At 41.1% G+C, this 21,908-nt stretch overlaps 1 protein-coding gene across 4 annotated transcripts in view; it reads right to left on the reverse strand.

Annotated features, from left to right (window-relative positions):
* The window catches only part of MCF2 (MCF.2 cell line derived transforming sequence), a 113,812-nt gene that overhangs the window by 40,554 nt on the left and 51,350 nt on the right, over nucleotides 1–21,908 (reverse strand). For 3 of the 4 annotated variants that reach the window (XM_031944324.1, XM_031944325.1, XM_031944327.1), the window contains 9 exons: nucleotides 19,508–19,627; nucleotides 17,316–17,432; nucleotides 15,443–15,592; nucleotides 11,170–11,294; nucleotides 10,209–10,323; nucleotides 8,443–8,562; nucleotides 7,798–7,989; nucleotides 3,568–3,759; nucleotides 2,382–2,553 (listed from right to left, as the gene is read on the reverse strand). In XM_031944324.1, coding sequence (XP_031800184.1) covers nucleotides 2,382–2,553; nucleotides 3,568–3,759; nucleotides 7,798–7,989; nucleotides 8,443–8,562; nucleotides 10,209–10,323; nucleotides 11,170–11,294; nucleotides 15,443–15,592; nucleotides 17,316–17,432; nucleotides 19,508–19,627 — 1,303 coding nt within the window. The remainder of the gene's footprint in view (nucleotides 1–2,381; nucleotides 2,554–3,567; nucleotides 3,760–7,797; nucleotides 7,990–8,442; nucleotides 8,563–10,208; nucleotides 10,324–11,169; nucleotides 11,295–15,442; nucleotides 15,593–17,315; nucleotides 17,433–19,507; nucleotides 19,628–21,908) is intronic. The other variant, XM_031944326.1, reaches the window with a different exon arrangement.

Below are 21,908 nucleotides of genomic sequence, written 5' to 3' on the forward strand. Positions count from 1 at the left end.
CTGCATTTTAAAAAAAATGCCTTAGCGGCCTTCTTCTAATTTTTCTTAATCTTATTTTTGTAAGTAGCCACTCTCCAATTTCCCATTAGAAAAAGAAATACAACTCTTGTAAGATGTAGGAAAAGTTTCCTCCTCTCTCCCCTTAATTTCTCCCAGGAAAATAAGAGCTCCTTGAGGAAAACCTGTTATCATATCTGTCTCTGTATCCCAAGTGGCTATCATGGTGTCTGGTACCCAGGAAGCTTTTTATTAATGTTCCCTGAATTGAAAGAAATAGTGGGTATTTTGGGAGGGTTAGGGATTGCACTTGATGGCTGCTGAGGCATCTGATAGCACAGAAATTCTGTGATTCGAGGCTCCCCTCCTAAACTGTCACCTCCATGAGAACAGAGACCATCATCACATTCCACTTTGTAAGTGATGGATGATCCAAAAGACTATATCAATGATTTCCTTTAACTCTTCCATCCTATTCCACTGGATATATGCTTTTAAGGTATAAATCAGACTGCAGTCTGACCTACTTTCTATGGAAACTTTTCCTAAGTTAACTAACTGTTAACAAAGAAAGGATTGGGGAGAGGGAGTAAAGGCAGACCATGCCAACAGAATTCAGAAAAGCTTTGTTCACTTATAAATAAAAATATCTTGAAATCCTAGGTAGGGATTAAAATTTCTAATTAAGTCAAGCACACTATTATGAAAATAAGATGGAAGAGGTGGCAAGCAAGAAAATAGAAGGCCAAATGACCAACAGCTATTTCCTAAAGTTGAGAGAGGAACCTCAGGAAGGCTAAATCTGAAAGAGACAGACAGACACAGACACAGAGAGACACAGAGACGGAGATATAGCCACAGAAACACGGAGAAACACAATGATATAGACAGAGACAAAGAGAGATGAAAACAGAGACAGAGAGACAAAGTTAAAGAGACAGACAGAGAGAATGAAAGAGAAAGCCCAAGGCTGGTCTCTATTAGCTTTACAAGAACCTCAGAATTGAAATGGTTACATCTCAGCTGTGAAAGAGGGGTCCAAAGGCTCAGCCACTCAAGCCCAAGCAAATCCTTTCCAGGGTATGGAGCTGCAATTCAATTACCAGCAGCATTTATCAGACATCTCTTGTGCTGGCGTCAGCGATGCCAACAGCTTCCCAGCAGCCTGTGCAAACCACAGAAAGGGTTTTTGGGCTTTCTTGGGGTTTTTTCAGACAAAAAGTAAAGAATCCCAGTTTATTTTACTCCCTGGGAGTTTTCTGGCAGGTGGAAGGGTGAAGAAGGGTTAGAGGGGGCGATGGGAGATTAAAGATCCCTGGTTAATACAATCCTGGACTAATGAATTTATTTATAGGCTCATTTGCCAAGGCCTTGCCTTGAGATTTGGAAGCAAGAAATCTTTGTAGTGGAGAGACCCTTGAACTGGAAGTCATAGGGCCTGATTTACTGGTCAGGGCTCCATATGATCTTGGGCCAATCATTTCCGTTGGACCTTGGTTTCAACTGTAAAATATTTAAAGAAAAAAAAAGTAAGTCTGCTCAATTCACTGGGCTCTGCTGGAAAGAGCAAATGAGACTAGATGAGACCATAGCTGGTAAACTCGAAGGCACTAAGTACCCATTAGGGACTATCCCAATTGTCATTCTGCTTCGGGCCGATGACAACCTTGCAATCTCTGATGGAATTGCATGTTGCTCACTTTCAAACACTCTCTATTCCGGATAAATTCTCTGGGTTCTCTAGTCTATGTAAAACGTATATTGTACAAAAGCTATCACCTCCTTATTCCTGGAAACCAGGTCTCTCATAAGGCATCCCCAAAGAACATTAGCTTTTTTTTTTTTTAACAGTTTGTAGTAACCATAACACCGAGATCTTTTTCTGGCAAATTACCATCTACTTCCCCCATCCTCTACCCAAACTTAATTTTTGGAACTGACATTTAAGATCACATTGATTCATATTGCATGTCTTCTTAACAGAGTCATGCTAACACGCTAGCTTATTGAGCTCTTTTTTGCTTCTGACTCACCCATCCTGTTACTGATGCCTCCCCTCTTGGTGCCATGTGCAAATCTGATATTCCAATCATTTTATATACAGATGGTATTCAGTTACTTTTCTTTAGTAGAGGGCCAGCTCACTGTGGGCAGGGACTGTCTTTGTAAACCCAATGCCGAGCATGAGACAGAGCTCAGAGCAGATGCTTAATACATATTTGAGAATGAGTGAATTGAATCGAATATACCAACTATTTAAATAAACCTGAGGAGTTCCATGTTTCAGGATTAGATAATGAATGAATGAATTACATAAACATTTTTATAAGGTGAAGAAGGTATTTGTGCTAAGAAGCTAGCAAGACAACAAGAAGCAATTTTACCATGTCTGGGTGAGAACAGTGGCGATTTGGATCTGCCTGTGAGTTCCGGCCGGGGTGCCACAAGTTGGATGGGCCGGGAATGTTTATCTGTCAGCTTCCGGAAACAAGTCTGCCGGTTCTGGAACATGCTGCGAATGCTTTCCAGCTTGACCTGGACAGCCTGGATCTGAGCCTGCAGAGCACAAAATGAGATGCCGGATCAAGGACTGGATGGAAATCATCAGTGAAATGAAGGCCCCCCAAACCCCATCACCTCCCCAAAGAACAGAACAGCACGAACCAAAAGGAGGAATTTCAACTGAGGGCTTAAGGTACGGCAAGTCGGAAACCTTGAGGAAAGTAATGTAAAGCTGATTAAAGTGGCAAAGCCTTGTCATGGCTACAAAGCCACAACTCTAACACCTCCACCAGGATGTCAGTGACCTTAGGAAGACTGGTGCAGACTTAACAAGGGGGGGAAATAGGCTCGTCTAAGAAGTCTTAGCCCTTAATTTCAGAGAAAAAAAACCAAAAGTTTTTCCTTCCCATGCTGGGAGAATCAATGTACCTCCAGAATATCAGCAGTTGACTCCTTTCCAAGTAGGATCAAGGCATCGATTAAATAAAATATCTAGAGCTCGGTTTCCCAATCCGTAAAATGAGGGAGAGAAGTAGACTAGCTGGCTCTCCCATCCCTTCTAGCTCCAGGTCAGTTTTAGAAATGGAAAGGTGAACTCTGAGCAGCAGTATGAGATCTGAAGTACATACGCAACAGCCCCGCCCAATCTCAATCCTGGGCCACCAAAAGGATAAACAGCTTTCTTTTTCCCCTGGCGCGACTGGGCACCTTCTGCACCTACTAGGAAAGGAGTCAGCTGCCCACATTCAGGCCTCAGATACTTTTGCCTTCAATTTGGAGTATCTCTTGGCTGTCCCTGCCACCCCTCTCAGAATGAAGGGGCCGGGTTGCCATCCGCTCCTCTGAGACCAGTTTCCCTAAGTTTCCGAGCCTATGTGTGGCCATGGGCAAGTCACTCCAGTGTACAGAGATTTCAACTTCCTCATCTGTAAAATGAAGGGAGCAGGCTTAATGGCCCCCAAGTCCCTTCCAGCTCCACAGCGATGCTCCTATTGAAGATGGCAGCCTTAGAGTAGCCTGGCCAGTGCCCACTCTGCCAGATCTATGGTCCAACTGCACATACCATACCTTAAGTTCGGGAGTCAAAATGACCTCAAATTCCCGCTGTAGGACACGAGGATCATACTTTAAATTGGGGAGAGTCACATCAAGGAACTTCTCGATGTCATAAAGAGCTCTCTGAGCACCTTCTTTTGCCTGGCATTTATCCATCGGCTGATTAGCAAGGAGATAGGCCCCCTCATCACAGCACAGGAGAGCCTGGCAGGGAGAAGCGAAGCAAGATTGAACATATTCATCCATTAAGGCAATAAGGAAAACGAACACGGCAATGATTGATATTTTTGCTCCGTGTTGCATAAATTAAATAATAATGGAAATAAAAGATACCTGGCCAAAAAAAAAAAAAAAAAAGCCAAGTCTTTATGTAAATGATGCAGAGCAGAGCGATAGAAGATAGGAATGAAGGCTTCCTTCCAAGAATTGGATGCAGCCTCACAAGTAACAAAGCTCTTGGTCAGCCCGCTCCTGGATAATGGTCAGCATCGCAGCAGCGCCCCCTGGAGGGACAGCGCCCCCAGTGCCCTGGGAAACTGGGACCAAACCCATAAGGCAGTGTGTGGATTCTAAATGCCTTTGATCTCAAAAACAAAATCTATTGGTCAAGACTTTCCTGTGTACCAGGCACAGTACTAGGTGTGAAGGGAGGCGCAAAGTTTAGTTAAGGTGTGGTCCCTCCTTTCATGTAGCTTATCGTCTAGCCCAGGAGTAGGGGCTTGGGTAGCACAAATAGCTAGAATATATAATATTGGATGTCGATTAATGACAATTAATGGAAAACACTTCTGAAACCTTCAACCATCTAAATGCTAGTTATTATTATTGTGAATGACTACACCTGTAACCTCACCACTACAAGAGACTCCCACTCCCAATAGAGAATCTAGCACCTTCTTTTGCCTGGCACGTGTCCACTTAAGACTCCTGTATGCTGGCCTTGCAGTTGAGTGACTTGCCCAGGGTTACACAACCAGTAGGGGCCAGAGGCTCCAGATGAGCCCGACTCCCAGGCTGATGATCAAGAGTCAACAAAGACCTACTTCCTGCTTTTTGTAGAGCCCATCAAAGAATGGTTGTTGAGTCTTCAAACTGTGATACTGAGCTGCCTCTTATTATCTATTATTAGAAAGTGTGAAATGACATAATGCTTGGGGTACCAGGGGAAGGTCTTCATCACAAGGGAGACTGAGGAAGATATAACATAGGGTGATATGTTTCACTTGGGCTTTAAAGAGGGTTGTGACTTCAACAAGCCAAGAGTGTGGATAGGCCATTCCAGGTCCAGCAAAGAGCAGATTATGAGAATCTAAGACCTGGTAGACGTGTGAAGCGCTCTCCTGTTGAGCTGGAAAGAAGAGTTATGAAGAAGAGAAACAAGCGAACAGGCTAGCAAGGTTGGGTGAAGCAAGACTGAGGAAAGCTTTGAAGAGTGCGACCTGAACCAACTCAGTGGACCAGAGGGATAACTTCTGGGCCCAGGTCTGGCATGACGGGATCTATGTGGGAACAGTCTGCAGGATGTTTTGGCAGGAAGGAGAGAGGAGAAACAAGGTCGCCAATATAGCCAACATAATATAAATGACAAAAATGGACAGCAAGATCAATGGAGGGGGGGAGCTGCAAGCAGACATGGTGAAGTCGGGAGGGATGACCTTAAGAAGAAAGAGCCAAGATACCCAAAAGGAACAGGATAATGAAGCAGAATTAGATGTGGGGGAGGGATGGACATTGCAGATTAAGAAAAATTAAAAGGGTCAGCGAGCATCTGGAGGAAGAAAAAAAAGTGACATTGTCCTAAGCACTACAGACCACACAGACAGAAAGCAGCAACAGATCACAAGACTGGCAAAGAGACATGATAGACTGGTGATGGGGGCTTTCAATTATCTGAACATCTGCTGGAGTCCTCCCTCTGCCAAAAAGAGATAGCTAATCATTTCTTAGCTTGCCTTAATGATCATTTCATCCTTTAGAAGGTGAAGGAAGCAATAAGGGGAATTTCTGTTCCAGACTAGATTCCCACAAAGAGAAGCTGGCTGCTGAAGGAGGAATGATGGAAAATGTGGGGGTGGGATGGGGGTGTGGAGGAGGTGACCATGCCAGCTTGGGATTCGTGATTGAAATGGATAGGAAAGATGGGACAGGATAGTCCCAGACTGAGATGCAGCCTAGATTTGGAGAGGGCAGATTTCAAAGGGCTTAAAGAAATCTTTCAGACTTAACTGTGTAGAGAGTTGTTGGAAAACCTGAAGGCCTCATATAAATGGGAATTATTTTTATTGTTGCTATCATTAGGATCCCAGGAACTGCAATGCTAGAAAGGGGTTGAAAGTTCTCAACTACCTTCAGGGGGTATGGAAAGATACACAACAGATAGGCTGCAGCAAGGCATTCCAGAACTAAAGAGGACAAATATTGCGCAGATTTTCTCAGAAATGCAAGAGTTAATGCTAAAAACCATATGCTAGTGAAACTGACTGCAACATAAAGCATTTTATTAGAGATGGTCAGCAAACATGTGGAAAAGCAAGCAGTGAACACAGGAACTGACATGGCTTCATGAAAAAGTCATGCCAGACTAACCACATTTCCTCCGATACCCAGGCTGTCACACTAGTAGATCTGAAGAAGGCTGTAGACACAGTTGGTCAGTATTTCATCAGAGCGTCTGATAAAGTCTCTTCTGTTATCTTGGTGGACAAAACGGAGCGATGTTAACTAGCAAAGAGTACAGTTGGGTGGTCTCAGAACTAACTGAAGGACCAGATACAAAAAGGAACCATTCGGGAGATAACATCAGCTTAGAAACAAATCTCCAATGGAGTGGAGTGTCTCCAGCTGTCTGGGAGTGATCCCATGTGGATTCATATTTTTTAACCAACCAGTTGGACAGAGGCATCCTTGGCAAGCTCATCAGATTTCCAGCTGAGACAAAGCCAGGTAGAATAACCACCGCAATGAATGATAAGAGAATACGTACAAAACAATCTCAACAGGCTAGAATGATGAATTTACTCTAATAATAAATGTTTACTGATTATTAATTGATTGATTGTTTAATAAGGCGGAACAACAGGAATCCATGTGAAGTTACATGCCAGGGGTCAAAAAAGCAACTTCATGTTAGAAGACGGGAGAGTTATAGATAGTTCACAGTTCTGGAAAAGAGCTTTTGCAAAGTTTTGGTGGACTGATAACTCAACATGAGATTGCATTCAAAACGGCGGAACATCCAGGACTAAGGGATGAAAATTCTTCTGTATTTGGGCCAGATGTGACCATGTCTGGGGTATTGCACTGGGTTCTGGGTGTCACATGTTAGAAAGGACATTGCTAAACAGCAGAACATCCTACAAAGGGCAACTAGGCTAGTGATAAAACTTGACATCATGGTCCGTGAGGACTCATTGAAGGAGCTAGGAAAATTTTGTCTAGAAAAGGGATCATTCTACTTGGCCTCAGAATAACTTGCAGTGGGCTCAAGTTACAGAGAGAAAAATCAACAGCTTGGTATCAGGGAATGTACCCTAACAAGTAGAGCTATCCCCAAAGTGGAATAGGCTACCTTGGGAAGAAGAGAGTGCCCTTCCCTAGACATCATCAAGTAGAATCTGGATGACCGCTCGGGATGTATGTAGTAGAGAGGATTCCTGGCCAAGTATAGAGGAGGCCACAGTCTCCTCATCCATAAAACGAGGGGATTAAAGTGGATGGTTCCCTCTAGGGTCTCTCTTCTCTAAAGCTCCATTTCTATAATCCCCTGAAACCTCGAAGATAGTTATCATGTACTTTCCCTACGTCTTCTCATCTCTAGGGTAACCAATCCCAGTTCCTATAACGAATCCTCACACGGGCATGGACTCAAGGCCCTTTGCCATCTATCTGAGTTGGAGTTGGACTGGATAGTCTCCAATGTCTCTTCTAATTCGAAGATTCTAGAATTCTATGATAATGAACTTTGTTTTAGATACATTCAGTTGGGTAGTCATATAAGGAGTCTGGAAGGATGAGTTATCTCCTTCCAATTAGGATGTATATGCCTCGAGGGTAGAAAAATATCTTTGTCTTTGCATATCTAGCCTCACTGATTAGCACAGACTAATCACTTAATAAATAATTTTTCATTCATGTATTCACTTTGCAGCTTTAAGAGTCATCGGCACACAGGAGGGAGTTGAGCTCACAAGGGTGAATGAGTTTACTATCAGGGATGACCCCATTTCTCAGAATGCCCACTACCTGGCGCAGCCGATTCTGGAGTTCCAAGGTCTTGCTGAGCTTCTTCTCTTTGGCTTTCAGCTCTTCGGACAATACATCCATCTGGTGTCTTAACTCATTGCATCTCTGGCAGATTAACTCAACGGCATAGTGGTGATTGGCTGCAAGCTGATGCCCTTGTAGTATCATGAGATGGGCCTTCCCAATCAACTCCTGAGATGGAGTAAGAAGAAGTAATTCTCAAGTCCCAGTTCTCAACTGTGGTTAACATCCTTGCTCCCCTCATCATACTACCAACAAGGAAATGGAGCACCTGGGATAACACTGATCTGTTGCCCATCCTTCCCAAACACCCAAGCTCATTAGAAGGCTGTTCTCTTTATTAGGATCACTTTCACAGATTGTATTGGCACAGCTGTTGCCCATTAGAGGAAACAGTCCACTCCACTCCTCCAGGAGCTTCCTGCCATAGCTCTATTAACCAATTGGCCATTTCCCCCAAAGTCATAAAAATCAGTTATCCTTCTGCAACTGGACACGGGGTGGGCTTAGCTAATTCTGCTGAAGCGTGCTATGAGAAAAGAACAGCTGCTCAGTCCCACTCCAAACACCTATTCCATTTCACTAACAGAAAGGGGAGGGAGAGTACTGAAGATGAAACTTTACCTTAGACATCTCATCCAAGGTCGCCAACTCTGTGAGCTTTTGCCTTACATCTGCCACATTTTCTCCAGTACTGGGTATGGCGGCCTGCTGTTCCATTAAGAATTCGACAGCACCCTTTAGCTGAAGACATAGAGGGAAGAATTACCTGGTATGGACAAATTTAAAAGGCACTTGTCTCTAATTAACTCTCCTAGAAAAACATGATTTTTTTTAAATATTGAGAAGGAAAAAAAAAAGCTGCCCAAAAGGAAGAAAGCTTTTGTAACTATAACCATAATAATACATAACAGACGCCACTTTTGCGGTCCTTTCTATACATTATCTCCTGTGATCCTCCCAAATAAGCCCCCTGAGAGAGGTACTACTATAGCCATTTACATCGATGAGGCAACTGAGGTTCTGAGAGATGACATCACCTGTTCAGGTTCACCCACTTTGCAAATACTGAAGTCAGAATTCAAACCCAGTTCTTCCCAACTTCATGTCAGAATCCTATCAGATGTGACTGGGCATACAGAAGATGAAATGCTATAAAAACTGTTTCAAGGGACACACTCCCTGCCTTGAATTGCTTTTCATCCCAGGACAGATGACAGCAATGATATGAATAAACATTAATGAGGTAGGAAGTTTAAAAAGGCATGATAATATCAGTTCATCACATTTATAGAGAACTCTGCTGTTTGGCATAACCTCCCTAGAACTTTCCCCCTTTCTCCTTTTTCTGCTCCCTAAGGCCAAGCAAGATAATGCTAATTCCATTTCCAGCTTCACGAGGTGGAAGGAATACTGGAGGTGGAGTCAGAGACCCTGAAACTCAGTCCAATCTCGGGTGCCTGTTAAGTCTCTGCCCCTGTGTCATTCTAGGCCAAAATGGATGGCGCCATCTGAAGTCTGCTTCACATAAAGTTATGCTTCTACAACCCTTTGAAACCCTGAAGACATCACATACCTTCCCCTAAGTCTTCTCTTCCTCAGGTTATCAACCCCTCATTCCTACAACCAATCCTCACATGGCACAGACTGAAGGCCTGCCACCATCTAAGCTTTCCTCTTCTGGATATCTTCCAGATTACTGATGTCCCTCCTAAAATGTGATATCCAGAATTGAACACAATCCCTCAGATGTGGTAGGAATAAAGAGGAGGATTGTGGGATTATCACCTCTTCATTCCTAAAAGCTGGGTCCCTCGAAATGAAGCCGCAGATCACATGAGCTTTTCTGGCTGCTTCATCACGCAGCTGCCTCCCATGGAGCTTCCAATCCACTAACAGCTATGAACTGCCCCCATCTTTTATTTATTTATTTTTTGAGGTTGACAATTCCTTGAGTCAGGCCATTCATGGTAGAACAAAGATAGAGTATTAGGCTTAGATTCAGGAATATCTAAATTCAAATTCCCCACAGATTTTTTAAGAGCTACGTGACTCAGGGAAAGGTTCTCCACCTCTCTGACATTACAATAGCATGCACCTCACCAAGTGGTCTCACATACTGAAGATCTACCAATAACACTCTGCAAACTTTTAAGTATTATAAAATGTCACCAATTATTCAACCTTTTTTGGAAACACCAATTGTTCTTTCAATTATTCTCAAATATCTCTTTATTGACTACTGGGATAGAGAAATTTTTTTAATGCACTAAACTCCTATATTTGCTTATAAATTTGGGAAAAAACTATGAATAAGATGTTGTGATAGCAAAATTATCTCCTTGAAAATGCCTAAAATCTCCCTAGGGAAGAGCAATGGATTAACATACCTCTAGAAAATTTTGTTCAAATCTCCAAAGTTGTACAAACTGATCCATCTTGAGTTGGTGCTTATCCCAAAATTCATCAAAGGCTGCTTCCATATCATGCAATTGAGCAAGTAATCTAGACAAAGCAAAATCCAAAGATGATTTTGTGTGTGTGTGTGTGAGTGTGTGTGTGTGTGTGAGAGAGAGAGAGAGAGAGAGAGAGAGAGAGAGAGAGAGAGAGAGAGAGAGACAGAGAGAGACAGAGAGAGACAAAGGGGAGGGAGAAGGAGAAGGAGAAAAGGAGGAAGGAAAGGAAAGAGGGAGGGAGAAGGAGAAAGAGACAGAGACAGAAAGAGACAAGATAGAGGAGGGAGGGAGGAAGGAGAAGGAGAGAAGGAAGGAGGAAGGAAAAGAAGGAGGGAGAGGGGGGGGAGGGCAGAGAGACATTCATTTTCCAGAGAAAGAATTTTGTTTGGCAACTGTGAAACATAAGCAAAGCCCAACCCATGATGCCCCAGAAAGATAGAAAACCAGAAGTCTCCCCAGGACTTCCTAGGACCATCAAATGTTAATGCCAAAAAAGGTCTTAGAGATCATCTAAACCAGCCCCTTATTTGAAAAACAGGGAAAATAAGGCAATGAGATGGAATGTGAATCTAGGTGCCAAATCCCACTACATCAGGAGTAGTCTGCCATAAGGATCACCATTAATGTCCACTAGTAACAGCCAAGAGATTGGGGGACATCCAAGAAGACCTTTGTCCTTAGGACAGTGGGGCAGAAGAACCAGGCTTTCCCTCAAAATCAAAACCAAGATGCCCTCTGTACAGTAAGATCCCTGAGGGCAGGACTGTTTTGTTTTTACCTCAGTATATCTCTGCATCCCAGATGTCTCTGTACAGTAGGAACAGTGCCCGGCATACAGTATGTGCTTAATAGATGCTTATCAAATGGAACTGAATGAGACAAACAAGATTCTCACCTCTGAATAGTTTCCCAGTCTCCAGATTGTTCTTGAGAAGATTCCTTCTTTGAGTCTTTGGTCTTAGGCACTTCAAAGGTCTTCAGCAGCACATTTCCTTCTTTTGTAACAGTTTTAATCTGTTCCTGAAAAAGAATAAGAGCAGAGAAAATTTACTTTTTCTCTTCTTTGAAAAAACTCAAGGTTATCAGCCCAAATTTGCCTCCATCTAGCCACAGGGATATATTCTGGAAGCAAAAGAGAAAGGAAAACCAACCTACTGGAAGAGCTTGGCTCTCTATAAACGAGTTGATTTCCACCTGTGGGCAGCAGCCTACTCCACACTCTCAGATCAATCCTGGGCAAAGGCAGCCAGTGACTCCGGGTTAAGTCCACTTCACTCATAGCCCATACCTTAGTTCTAGTAAGTATACCCTCCTCACTACAGCAACAGTCTCTCTTCTGTCCTTCCGTCCAAGAAATCACGCTTGGTATCCTAGCTCTCCGAACATGCGTGACTTGGTGGGCTGTCCTAGCATTCCCTGACAGTGAAAGCGTTCCAAGTTCTGAGCTTTTTCCTGATTTCCTCTTCACTATGTCAAACCACGTCTCAATTGTTTCAAATATCGTTTTTCATAATTAAAATTAAAATGGCTTCACTTTGCAAAAGGGAGCAGTACTCCTCTTGACAGCCCTCTCCCCGAGGCTGCCCCTCCTGACAACTCAGCTAACCAGCCAGTTTTCTGAAAGAGCTTACATACAGTTCAATCTATAGCTCAGCTACTACACAATATGTTGGGGAAGATCCTTAAACAGAGTAACAAGATTTTTACACTGATGCATTAAATGGCATCTCCCCAGGAGCCATAAGCTATGCCATCCATAGCCTTCTTGAAAGCAAGGCTTCAGGCTCAGATACTTGTTAGCTGTGTGAACCCGGGCAAGTCATTTAACCCCAATTGCCTCCAAAAAAAAGAAAAGAAAGAAAGACTCTGGGGACCATTTAAAGTAAACTCTGGTTGAATATTGTGCTCTCCTCAATCAAGGACAAAAGCGGTTCGCCCTACAGGGTTAAATCTATAGAAGAGAAAGTCATTCCTTGTGCCTGTTGAATCTAATGACCCAACAAACATTTATTAAGCACATACTATGTGCCAGGCACATAAGTGGTACAGCAGATAGAATGCCAGGTCTGGAGGTAGGAAAAATCCATCTTCCTGAGCTCAAATCCAGCTTCAGTCACTTATTGGCCATGTGACCCTAGGCAAGTCACTACACCCTGTCTGCCTCAGTTTCTCCATCTGCAAAACATGTTGGGGAAGAAAATAGCAAGCCACTCTAGTACATTTGCCAAGAAAATGCCAAATAGGACCCAAGTGAAATAACTCAACAACAACATGTGCTAGGCCATATGTTCCACACTAAGGATACAAAGATATAAAAAATAAAAATCACTGTCCTCGGGGAACTCCCATTCTATTTGCAGTTAAAATGACACGTACATTGAGCTATGAAGAATGCACAAAGTAATTTTGAGAGAGAAGTGTCACCAACTGGCAGAGATCAGGGAAGACCTTGTATTGGAGGAAGCATTTGGAAGGAAGCATCCCCTTGAAGGGATCTTGGGATTCTAAAGGAGAAAAGTAAGAAGGGAATGCACCCCAAGCACGGGGTATGGCCTGTGCAGAGGCAGGGAGACGGGAGATGGAGCACAGAAACAACAAGGAAGCTTGGTTAGTAAGAACGAAGATTGGAGGAGAGCAAATGATATAACATTACTAAAAAATAGAATTGGAGCCAGATGGTAAAGGACTTGAAATGACAAACAGAAATGTGCCTCCGAAGACAGAAGCAGGGATCTACCTCCAAAGGTACAACATTTACCAATGAAGATTGCTTCAATGGCATTCTATTTAATAACTAGAATTTCAAAAATATTTTAGGGTGTGTATGTACTTTGCATGTTTTTTCATTTGAGCCTCATAACAACTCCAAGAGATTGGTATCATTGTTAATATTATTATTAATCTCATTTTATAAATGAGGAAACTGAGGCTAACAAAAGTTAAGCGACCAGGGTCACTTACCTAGCCAGCAATTATCTGAGGCAGAATCGGAACTCAAGTTTTCTTAACTATATAACATATAACATACAAGCTAAGAGGTTCAATCATATCAACTAACTCAATTAATTGATGCCATTTAATTAACATTAATTTCATTGATTAGTTAAGTGCAGAACAAAGAGAAACCATTAACCGAGAATTACTTTAAATCTCTGCAGAACATAATGACCACAATATCACAGTTTTGTGTTCATAGTCTAAATTTCCAAAACATCACCTTACATCCTCAGATCTAACAGACGATCCATAACAGAGAAGAAGAATCTGAAAGATGGATTAGTTAAATGGCCATTCAGAGCTTCAGATAAGTTATATGAATCTTGGAATCTCAACTTTTTGCTGTGGGTTTTCAGATGTGTCCAACTCTCCATGACCCCTTGGTAGGGTTTTCTTGGCAAAGACACTGAGGTGATTTGCCATTTCCTTCTCCAGCTCAATTTCTGATGAGGAAACTGAGGCAGACAGGGTGAAGTGACTTGCCCAGGGTCACACAGCTAGAAGTGTCTGAGTCGGGATTTCAATTCAGATCCTCCCAACTTCAGGCCTGGCAATCTAGCCACTGCGGCGCCACCAAGCTGTCTAGAGGAGAAGGCCTTAGCAATTATCTAATTCAGTGTTTCCCAAACTTTTGACATATGTGTACCCCTTCTATAATTTTTGTAATGCTGAGTACCCCTCATCAAAAAAAATGGATGTATTTTAATAACAATCAAAATATATTAATTTTTTCTTTTTTTGGTATATACACAAAATAATAATAAACGAAAAATAAAATTATTCATAATAAAATATAAATCCATGCCAGAAGGTTTGTCGTGTGCGGAAGAAGAGCAATTGTTGTAATTGGGCTTCAGACGGAGTCTTGAAAAATCAACATAAGGAACGTACTTTAATATCATTCTGGTTACAAATGCAACATGTATATCCTGTTTTAACAGAAAAAGTTCTGAAATACATCTTGCCTTTTCCAACTTCATATTTATGTGAAGTTGCTTTTTCAGCATTTGGAGACATTAAGTCAAAAATAAGGAACAGACTATTGGATGTGGAGCTGCATCTCAAATTAAAATTAACAACCAGGGAACCAAATTATGACTATCTGTTATCTCAGCACAAACAATTTCATCCTTCTATATAAAAATAATCAAAATCAGTGGGACTTACTAAAGTACATAACAAACCTTTCTTATAAGAAAAATCGCACAAAAGCTAAAAATACACAGGCGCCTGGAGAAGCCACTAACTATTAATGAAGTAAGTTGTCTCTGTAACAAAGTGTGGTATATTCACGCCGTGTCACACTAGACCATCTCACTCCTCACAAGATTGTCTTGACTTGACTCATGAGAACGTAGAATTAGGCGCAGCTAAGCACGGTGCAGTGCATATCCCCACCAAACTCCGGTGCACCGTGTACCCCCACCAAACTCTTCCCGTACCCCTGGGGGTACGCGTACCGCACTTTGGCAAACACTGATCTAATTCAACCCCCTCATTTTACATAACCAGGGCTGAAGAAGTGAAATGTTTACCCATCCCATAAGCAATGAGTGTCCTTTTCAGACCTAGATATTTCCCAATACCCAATGCAGCATTTTTTCTAAAGCAAAATCTAAACCCTGACCTTTCTGACTCTGTTTCTAGCACTCTATCTTCAAATTATTTTGTGTTATTTTGCATATACTTTTTCTGACTTAATCAGTACACACATTGGATCTGAGCAGTGTAATGAAAGTCGTTCAAAATAAGAGCCATTTCCTTCAATATCATGCTATTTCCTTCCTTTCTCCTCTTCCTTCCTACCTCCTCCCACTTCAAAATTAAGAAATCCTGATCTATTTATTCAATGCCATACCAATCAAACTATCAAAAATTTATTTTATAGAGCTGGGAAAAATCCTAAAGTTCATCAGTGTAATAATGTAAGCTCCTTGAGGGCAGGGACATGGCTTTTCTTTTCATATGCCCAGTACCTAGCAAAATATATTAGGGTTAGCATACTTAACTTAGCTTTCAGTATGTCATAAAAAAAAAAAAAACAATAGATCAAAGACACAGAAGGAAGGGGGAAGGGACAAGGCAATCTGTAACACAAGAGGCATCTGCTGTCTTTACAAGCAAAGGAAAACCCAAAGCACCAATGGAATGGTCCATTCTACTAGCCTTACCTTCAACTGCAAGTATTTTTCAGTACGAATTTTCAGTAGTCGCTCAATGGAATAAGCATCATCTGGCAGTTCAGTTTCAGCCAACTCAGTCCCAAAGGACTGCAAAATCTGTGCAATTTCCTTCACAGTCAGGGCAAAATTTTCAATAGCCTGTGGAGAGACCGTGTTTGTTGGGTAAGGTCCAGTCTGATCACCAGAGCAGCCCCACTAACACGTTTCAACCTTGCTCTACATGTGACACGACTATGTGGGCTCCCAATGGAAGCCGTCTTTTCTTAAGTGCTTCGACTCTGTAAGCAATAAAGAGGCTAAGCAGATGCTAACACTCATGCCCATTTCATGAGGATCCCTCTTCCAGATAGCTTTCCTTACACATTCCAAATCTGGAGAGTTTTATTACTTGGATGAGAGGAAATGATCATTGTACGGGACAAGCACAGGTTTACTAGCACTGTGTCAAAGACAAGGTATGGCCATAGACTGTCTCTTTAATCTTTTAAATCCTGCATTCAAGGAAAAGGTTTTCTTTTATCTTAATGTAACATTTGAAGGAGAATAACTAACATCCATATAGGGCTTGAAGATTTGCAAAATGCTTTCCATTAGCTCATCTGACCTTCACAATATAATTTTTTTTAGTATAGATGCTACCATTCTCATTTCAAGGATGAGGAAACTGAGGCTCAGGGAGGTTAACTCTCTTGCCCAGAACTATGTAACTACAGGCAACATTCAAATCCAGGTCTTCCTGATTCCAAGTCCAGCTTTCTATCTAATCCTCTATGCCAGTGGTACTCAAGCTTTTTTCTCAATATCTGTATACGATTAAAAATTATTGAGAATCTGTCCAAAGACTTTTTGTTTATATGAATTATATTTATAGATATTTACCATATTAAAAATAAAAACTAATTTTGAATTAGTAGACCCTCTGAAAGGGTTTCGGAAACCTCAGACTTCTCTGGACCACACTTTGAGGACTATTGCTCTAAGCAGCATAAAGGGACTCTGAGATTCATTTCTCATCTTTTCTAGATAAAACATGAATCCTAGATACTAACAAAACAAAGCTGCAAAGGGAAAACTATGGATATCTGGGTTTTGAGTTCTGCTGGCTATTTTTTTACACAAATTATACTTATATTCTTCTCTCTCTAATATAAAAAACTTTAAGATGTTAGAGAAGTAGTAGCCATTTGTTAGTTTGCGAGACAATTGGGGTTAAGTGATTTGCCCAAGGTCACCCAGGTAGTAAGTTTTAAGTGTCTAAGGCCACATTTGAACTCATATCCTCCTGACTTCAGGGCTAGTACTCTACCATACCATCCAGCTGCCCCAAGTAGCAGCCATTTGTTTATATACCAAGCACCCCAGGTTGTAAGCATCCTGAGACAAAGTCCCATTCACCCAGAATTAGTTATGGCTTTGTATGTGAAATTAACCCATTCTACTTCTCTCACCTCTTAACATATATGTGAAGGCTTGGTAAGCTGCTTTTAGTTTGGGGTTGAGGCTCTAAATCAAAGGGTTGTGACCTGATATTGATAGGATCCATGGATAGGTTTCAGAGAATCGTGAATATTTTTTATATTTTAATAATAATTTTTAGCATTTAATCATTTTCCATTTTGTTTCTTTTATTATTAAATATAATTATTTATCTATAAATTGTTACTAATCATTATAATCATTTAATACTTCTTTCATTTAATAATATTTAACAATCCCATCAGTTTCCTTTGCAACCCCATGCAATCCCATTTTATGCATTTAAAGACATTCTAAGAAGGGAGATGGTGCTTAGGCTTCCCCAGACTGCTAAAGGAGTGCAGGACAGAAAAAGGTTTAGAAGCCTTGTTCTAAGAGGACTTACTGTTCTAAAGATAACCCATTCACTGTGACAGTATTCCAAGGTCCCTCCAAACTCAGGGGTTAACTGCTTCTCATCAATGTAATTCAGTAAGTCACTGACCGAACTAAGCATTACAACCTGTAAGGACAAAGAACCATGCTGTTAAGTCTCCTTTGACCGGAGTCCTCAAGTAGATTGGAAAACAACATGTCACATATGGTAGAGTTTTTTTAAGCAAAAAAAGCATTTCTTCTCAGTTCTACTCTTAGTCACACACAAACACACACACTGTCTTAATTCATTGCCTTCGTAAGGCAACACAAATTTTTATTTTATAAAAACATTCCTCTGTGAAACAAGATTAATTGCCACAGAAACCCGTCAACTATTTCAATTTCCTTTAACCATCTATTGTCAAAGATGAGGTTTCAGAAAGGGGAACCAGAACCCAAGGGATACCTGTACACAAGAGCCCTAATTAGACAGAACCCAAGGAAGGGTTTCTGGATCGATGCCTCTATATTCATCTTGGTGCTGCTGAAAATAAGAGTAGAATGGTAAAACTTTCCAAATGACTCAACTTCAGTTGTTTTCCCACTTCTGTTAAGATCACTATTTTGTTCTTAACCCTCAAAATACACAAGGGTCTGTGTGTGGGAACTATACAGACACACACACCAATGCTTCAAGTTTCTATACATTGAGAGTTCTTAACCTGAGGTCCATGAAATTAATTTTTTATAAATAGTTTGATAATTGCATTATAATATAATCTTATATATTTCCTTTTATGCATCTAAAAATATAATTCTGAGAGGAGGTCTATAATCTTCACTGGGCCATCAAAAAAGTCCAGGACGTGTCAAAGTTTCAGAAACCTTAATCTAAAACTTAATAATGAGTTTGAATTTGCCTAAGGCTTGGAGATACCAACTGATTTGCTCATGGTTACACAAAAGATAAGAACTATGAGAGGAGATCTTCCTGACTCCAATCCAATATTGGACATACATAGAAAGAACTGAAAAACAAATCCCTGACCTCAGGAAGTTTATGTTCTGTTGGAACAACAGGCAAACAGAAAAATATTTACTCTGCATCCTCTAAGCTTATCCTGCCTTCAACATTTTTAAGCGCTTCTTTTTTTTGGGGGGGGGGGGGAACAATTGGGTTTAAGTGACTTACCCAGGGTCGGGTCACATAGCTAATAAGTGTCTGAGGTCAAATTTGAATTCAGGTCCTCCTGATTGCCACCTCATAGCCCCTAAGCTTTATTTTTTTTTTAAATATGTCACTTTGCCATTGTGAACCTCAATTTCCTCATCTGTAAAATGTAGATGATGATACCTATACTACCTACTTCAACAGGGCTGTTGTGAGGTACCATTGATAAAATATATGCAAAGCACTACAAAAGTTTGTTGGTGGTGGTATACTAAAAACTAGAATTAAAAAAGATCAGGGTGTTCTGTAATTTCCTAGGATACAAGATCCAGTTACTTCACAACACAATATATTTTTCTTTAAAAGAATCTTCAGTGATATAACTACTCCATACACAGAATCTTTAGCTTCTTTCATGGTTCATTCCAGGTATTCCCTCCAAAATGAGGCCTTTCATGCTCCTAGTTACTAGGGCTTTCTTTCTCTCACAGTTATTCTGGGTTAGTTTTTATATCTTTTGCATTTATATATCTTGTATCTCCCTAGGAGATAGTAAGTCCCTTAAGAGCAGGGAGCAATTTTGTTTTTATCAGAGAATCCTCTGTATCTAGAACTATGCCTAACATTTAATAAATGGTTGTTAAATTGCTGGCAGAATGATTAATTTTTAATAAGAATGAATGTCTTAACATCTTTTGTAGAATATTAAGAAACATAATTCTTTCTCTTGATCTTGAGGGAGAAAAGGTCAATTTTTTCTTTGTTATAAAGGAAGGTTTAATAACAGGGGAGGGGGATAATATCCAGAAATTACTGTGAAAAGGAAAGTTAAGGAATCAATAAAATAATTTTTTTAAAAAAATCAAAATATTTTAAAATTTGACTTCCCGATGATTTACATTTTATTTTTTATTCTTTAAAATGGTCTACTGGCTGCCAAGCAAGCAGAACCTCAAAGCAGAGAGGACATTGCAAAGTATTCATGAGAATTAGACTATTTACACACATCAAAAATATTCATTTAAAAAAAAGCAGACGAATACTCTTACCGGCAATTTGAGAATGAAATCATCTTGACTGAACCGAAAGCCAATGTCTGTGAAAGTGCGTTGGATAAAACTTGTGGGCCTCAACACCATAACCAAATGCAAGTTCCCTGGAAAAGAGGCCTGGGGACAAAAAACAAAACAGTCAGGAGATTCCCCTTCCCCTCCCTTGGCCATTGAGTCATCTAGATAGTCATTGGCAAAGTCAAGAGAGTCCCAGAAAATCCATCATGAAGTCTGTTTAGAGAGGCTCACAAATACAAATTGCAATTGAGAATTGCTCCCCATGCTATATTTTGTTGTTTGTTTGTTTAGAACTCAAAACATATTTTTCCATGGAGACAGGAGGAGATCTGGTTGCCCAGTTCCTGGGCTAGCCCACGAGTTCCAGTGTAACCCATAATGTGGCTGAAAAACAATAGATTTACAATTAATAATAGGAGAAAACCATATAGCAGTCACTCTTTTAAAAATCACCAAGGATATGTTATGACATAAAACCTACCAACATACATTAAGGTAGATGTTTCCTGAGAGTTCAAACAAAACAGGACCCTTTTACTATCATGTTCCCTCATCTTCCCATCCTTAGCCAGCTCAGCTCCTTCCCAACCAGCTAGTTATTTGAACACCATTCTATCAGAAACGATTACAACCTGACACACTCACTCTTTTCTTCAAGGGTTCCTTCCACCTCATAAAAACTTAACACTGACCTTCTACCTGAGCTCTCCCTAATGGCTGCTCCTCTACCTGGCTTTTAAGACCAAGGACATACCTGCTAATACTTGGCAATTACCTGGACCCTTCCAGCCTTCTTTTCTGCTGCCAAGTGATCCCTCCTACTCCTCTAAAGCCCATGTGATCCTCTCCTTAACCACCCTATTCTTACCCACCATCTTCCAGTCATCCTTTTGACTCGCTCAGCCATGCAGAATGAGACATATTTTTGGACATGGCCCGTGTGGGAAATGAGTTTTACTTAGCTGTGCATATTTATTACAAGGGTTAGGTTTTTTAAATTTTTTTCCAGTGGGGGAGGGAAAGAAAATCAATGCTCAGTAATTGAAAATCTAAATTTTGAGTAGTCAAAAATAGGTCAAAAACGCATTCAGAAACTGCATTCAGAAAACAACTGACCCCTTTCCCCCAAATCTCCTTCTTTGTGCATTCATCCTCCTTCTCAGTCTCTGAATCTCTCTTTCTCTGGGGAAGGTAGATTGGCACAACGGAAAAAACTAAATGGGCCTAGAGGCAAGAGAGACTCAGGTTTGAATACTATCTGTATGGCTATGAGTAAGTCATTTAGTTTTCTCTGTGTCCCTGTCTCCTTCTCTGTAAAATACCTGTATTGCTCATTGAAAGACTCAAGCAAGATAACATTGTGGAAAGCACTCTAAACATTTCAGCCACTGTATTACTCCTCGTATCCTCTTTTAGGAGACAAGTTTGAACTCTGATCCCTGATCCCCCAACAGCTAAAGAATGGGGAGAAAAAAGCTTGAGTAGAGTGCAGATGGGAGTTTCTGGGCTCCACCAGCCTATGGCTAAAGAGAGAGAGGAGGGCAGTTGAACCCAGCACGTTGAGTGCTATTTAGGCCAAGAGGCTGTGGCAGCCAGGGTATTAAAGAAAAGCAAACAAAGAATCTATCTTTGGACCAAGTTGACTGTTAGAATTCTGCAGGAAGCAGGGAGAAAGAGGGAGGAGAAGAGTTGAGTCAGAGGTAATGACAAAAAAGCACAGAATTTCTGCATTAGAAGGCCTTCCGAGGCCAGGTAGTCCACCCCACACCTTCATAAGAGTCTCTGTTCCCCAAAAGTGGTCACCAAGCCCCTGCTTTAAGACCTAGGCTACCCATTCATTCCACTTGCAAGCAGCTCTCACTGGTAGGATTTTCCTTACATCAGGAAAACTGAATTTACTTCTTGGCAACTCTCATCCATTATTACTAGTTCTGCCCTCTAGGGCCAAGCAGCAGCATCTCTTGACAACCCTTAAACTACTAGAAGACAATTATCATGTCCCACCTAAAGTTTTCTCCAGGTTAAATATCTCCGGTTGCTTCAAACATCACATTCTATCTTCATTATCCTAACTGCGCTCTTATGGACACTCTCCAATCAACAATGTCCCCCCTAAGCTATGGTGCCCAGAGCTGGACACAGTCCACCAACTAGGATCTGAGCAGGACAGGAGATACTGGGACTGTAGAAGTGATCTGTCTAGTCCCTTCCAATATGTTCCTTTGAATGCAACCTTATGTTGCATAATAATCACTCCACTTGATCCTTCCATTCCTGCTACCTATCATTTTCATTTTATATCTCTTCTGTCCTTTGTGGTTAAACTCATTTATAATATGAGCCTCCACTTTCTTTTCATTCCCTTCTTAACCCCTTACAA

The sequence above is a fragment of the Sarcophilus harrisii genome, chromosome X, assembly GCF_902635505.1.
Source record: "Sarcophilus harrisii chromosome X, mSarHar1.11, whole genome shotgun sequence".
Classification (NCBI taxonomy): Eukaryota; Metazoa; Chordata; class Mammalia; order Dasyuromorphia; family Dasyuridae; genus Sarcophilus; species Sarcophilus harrisii.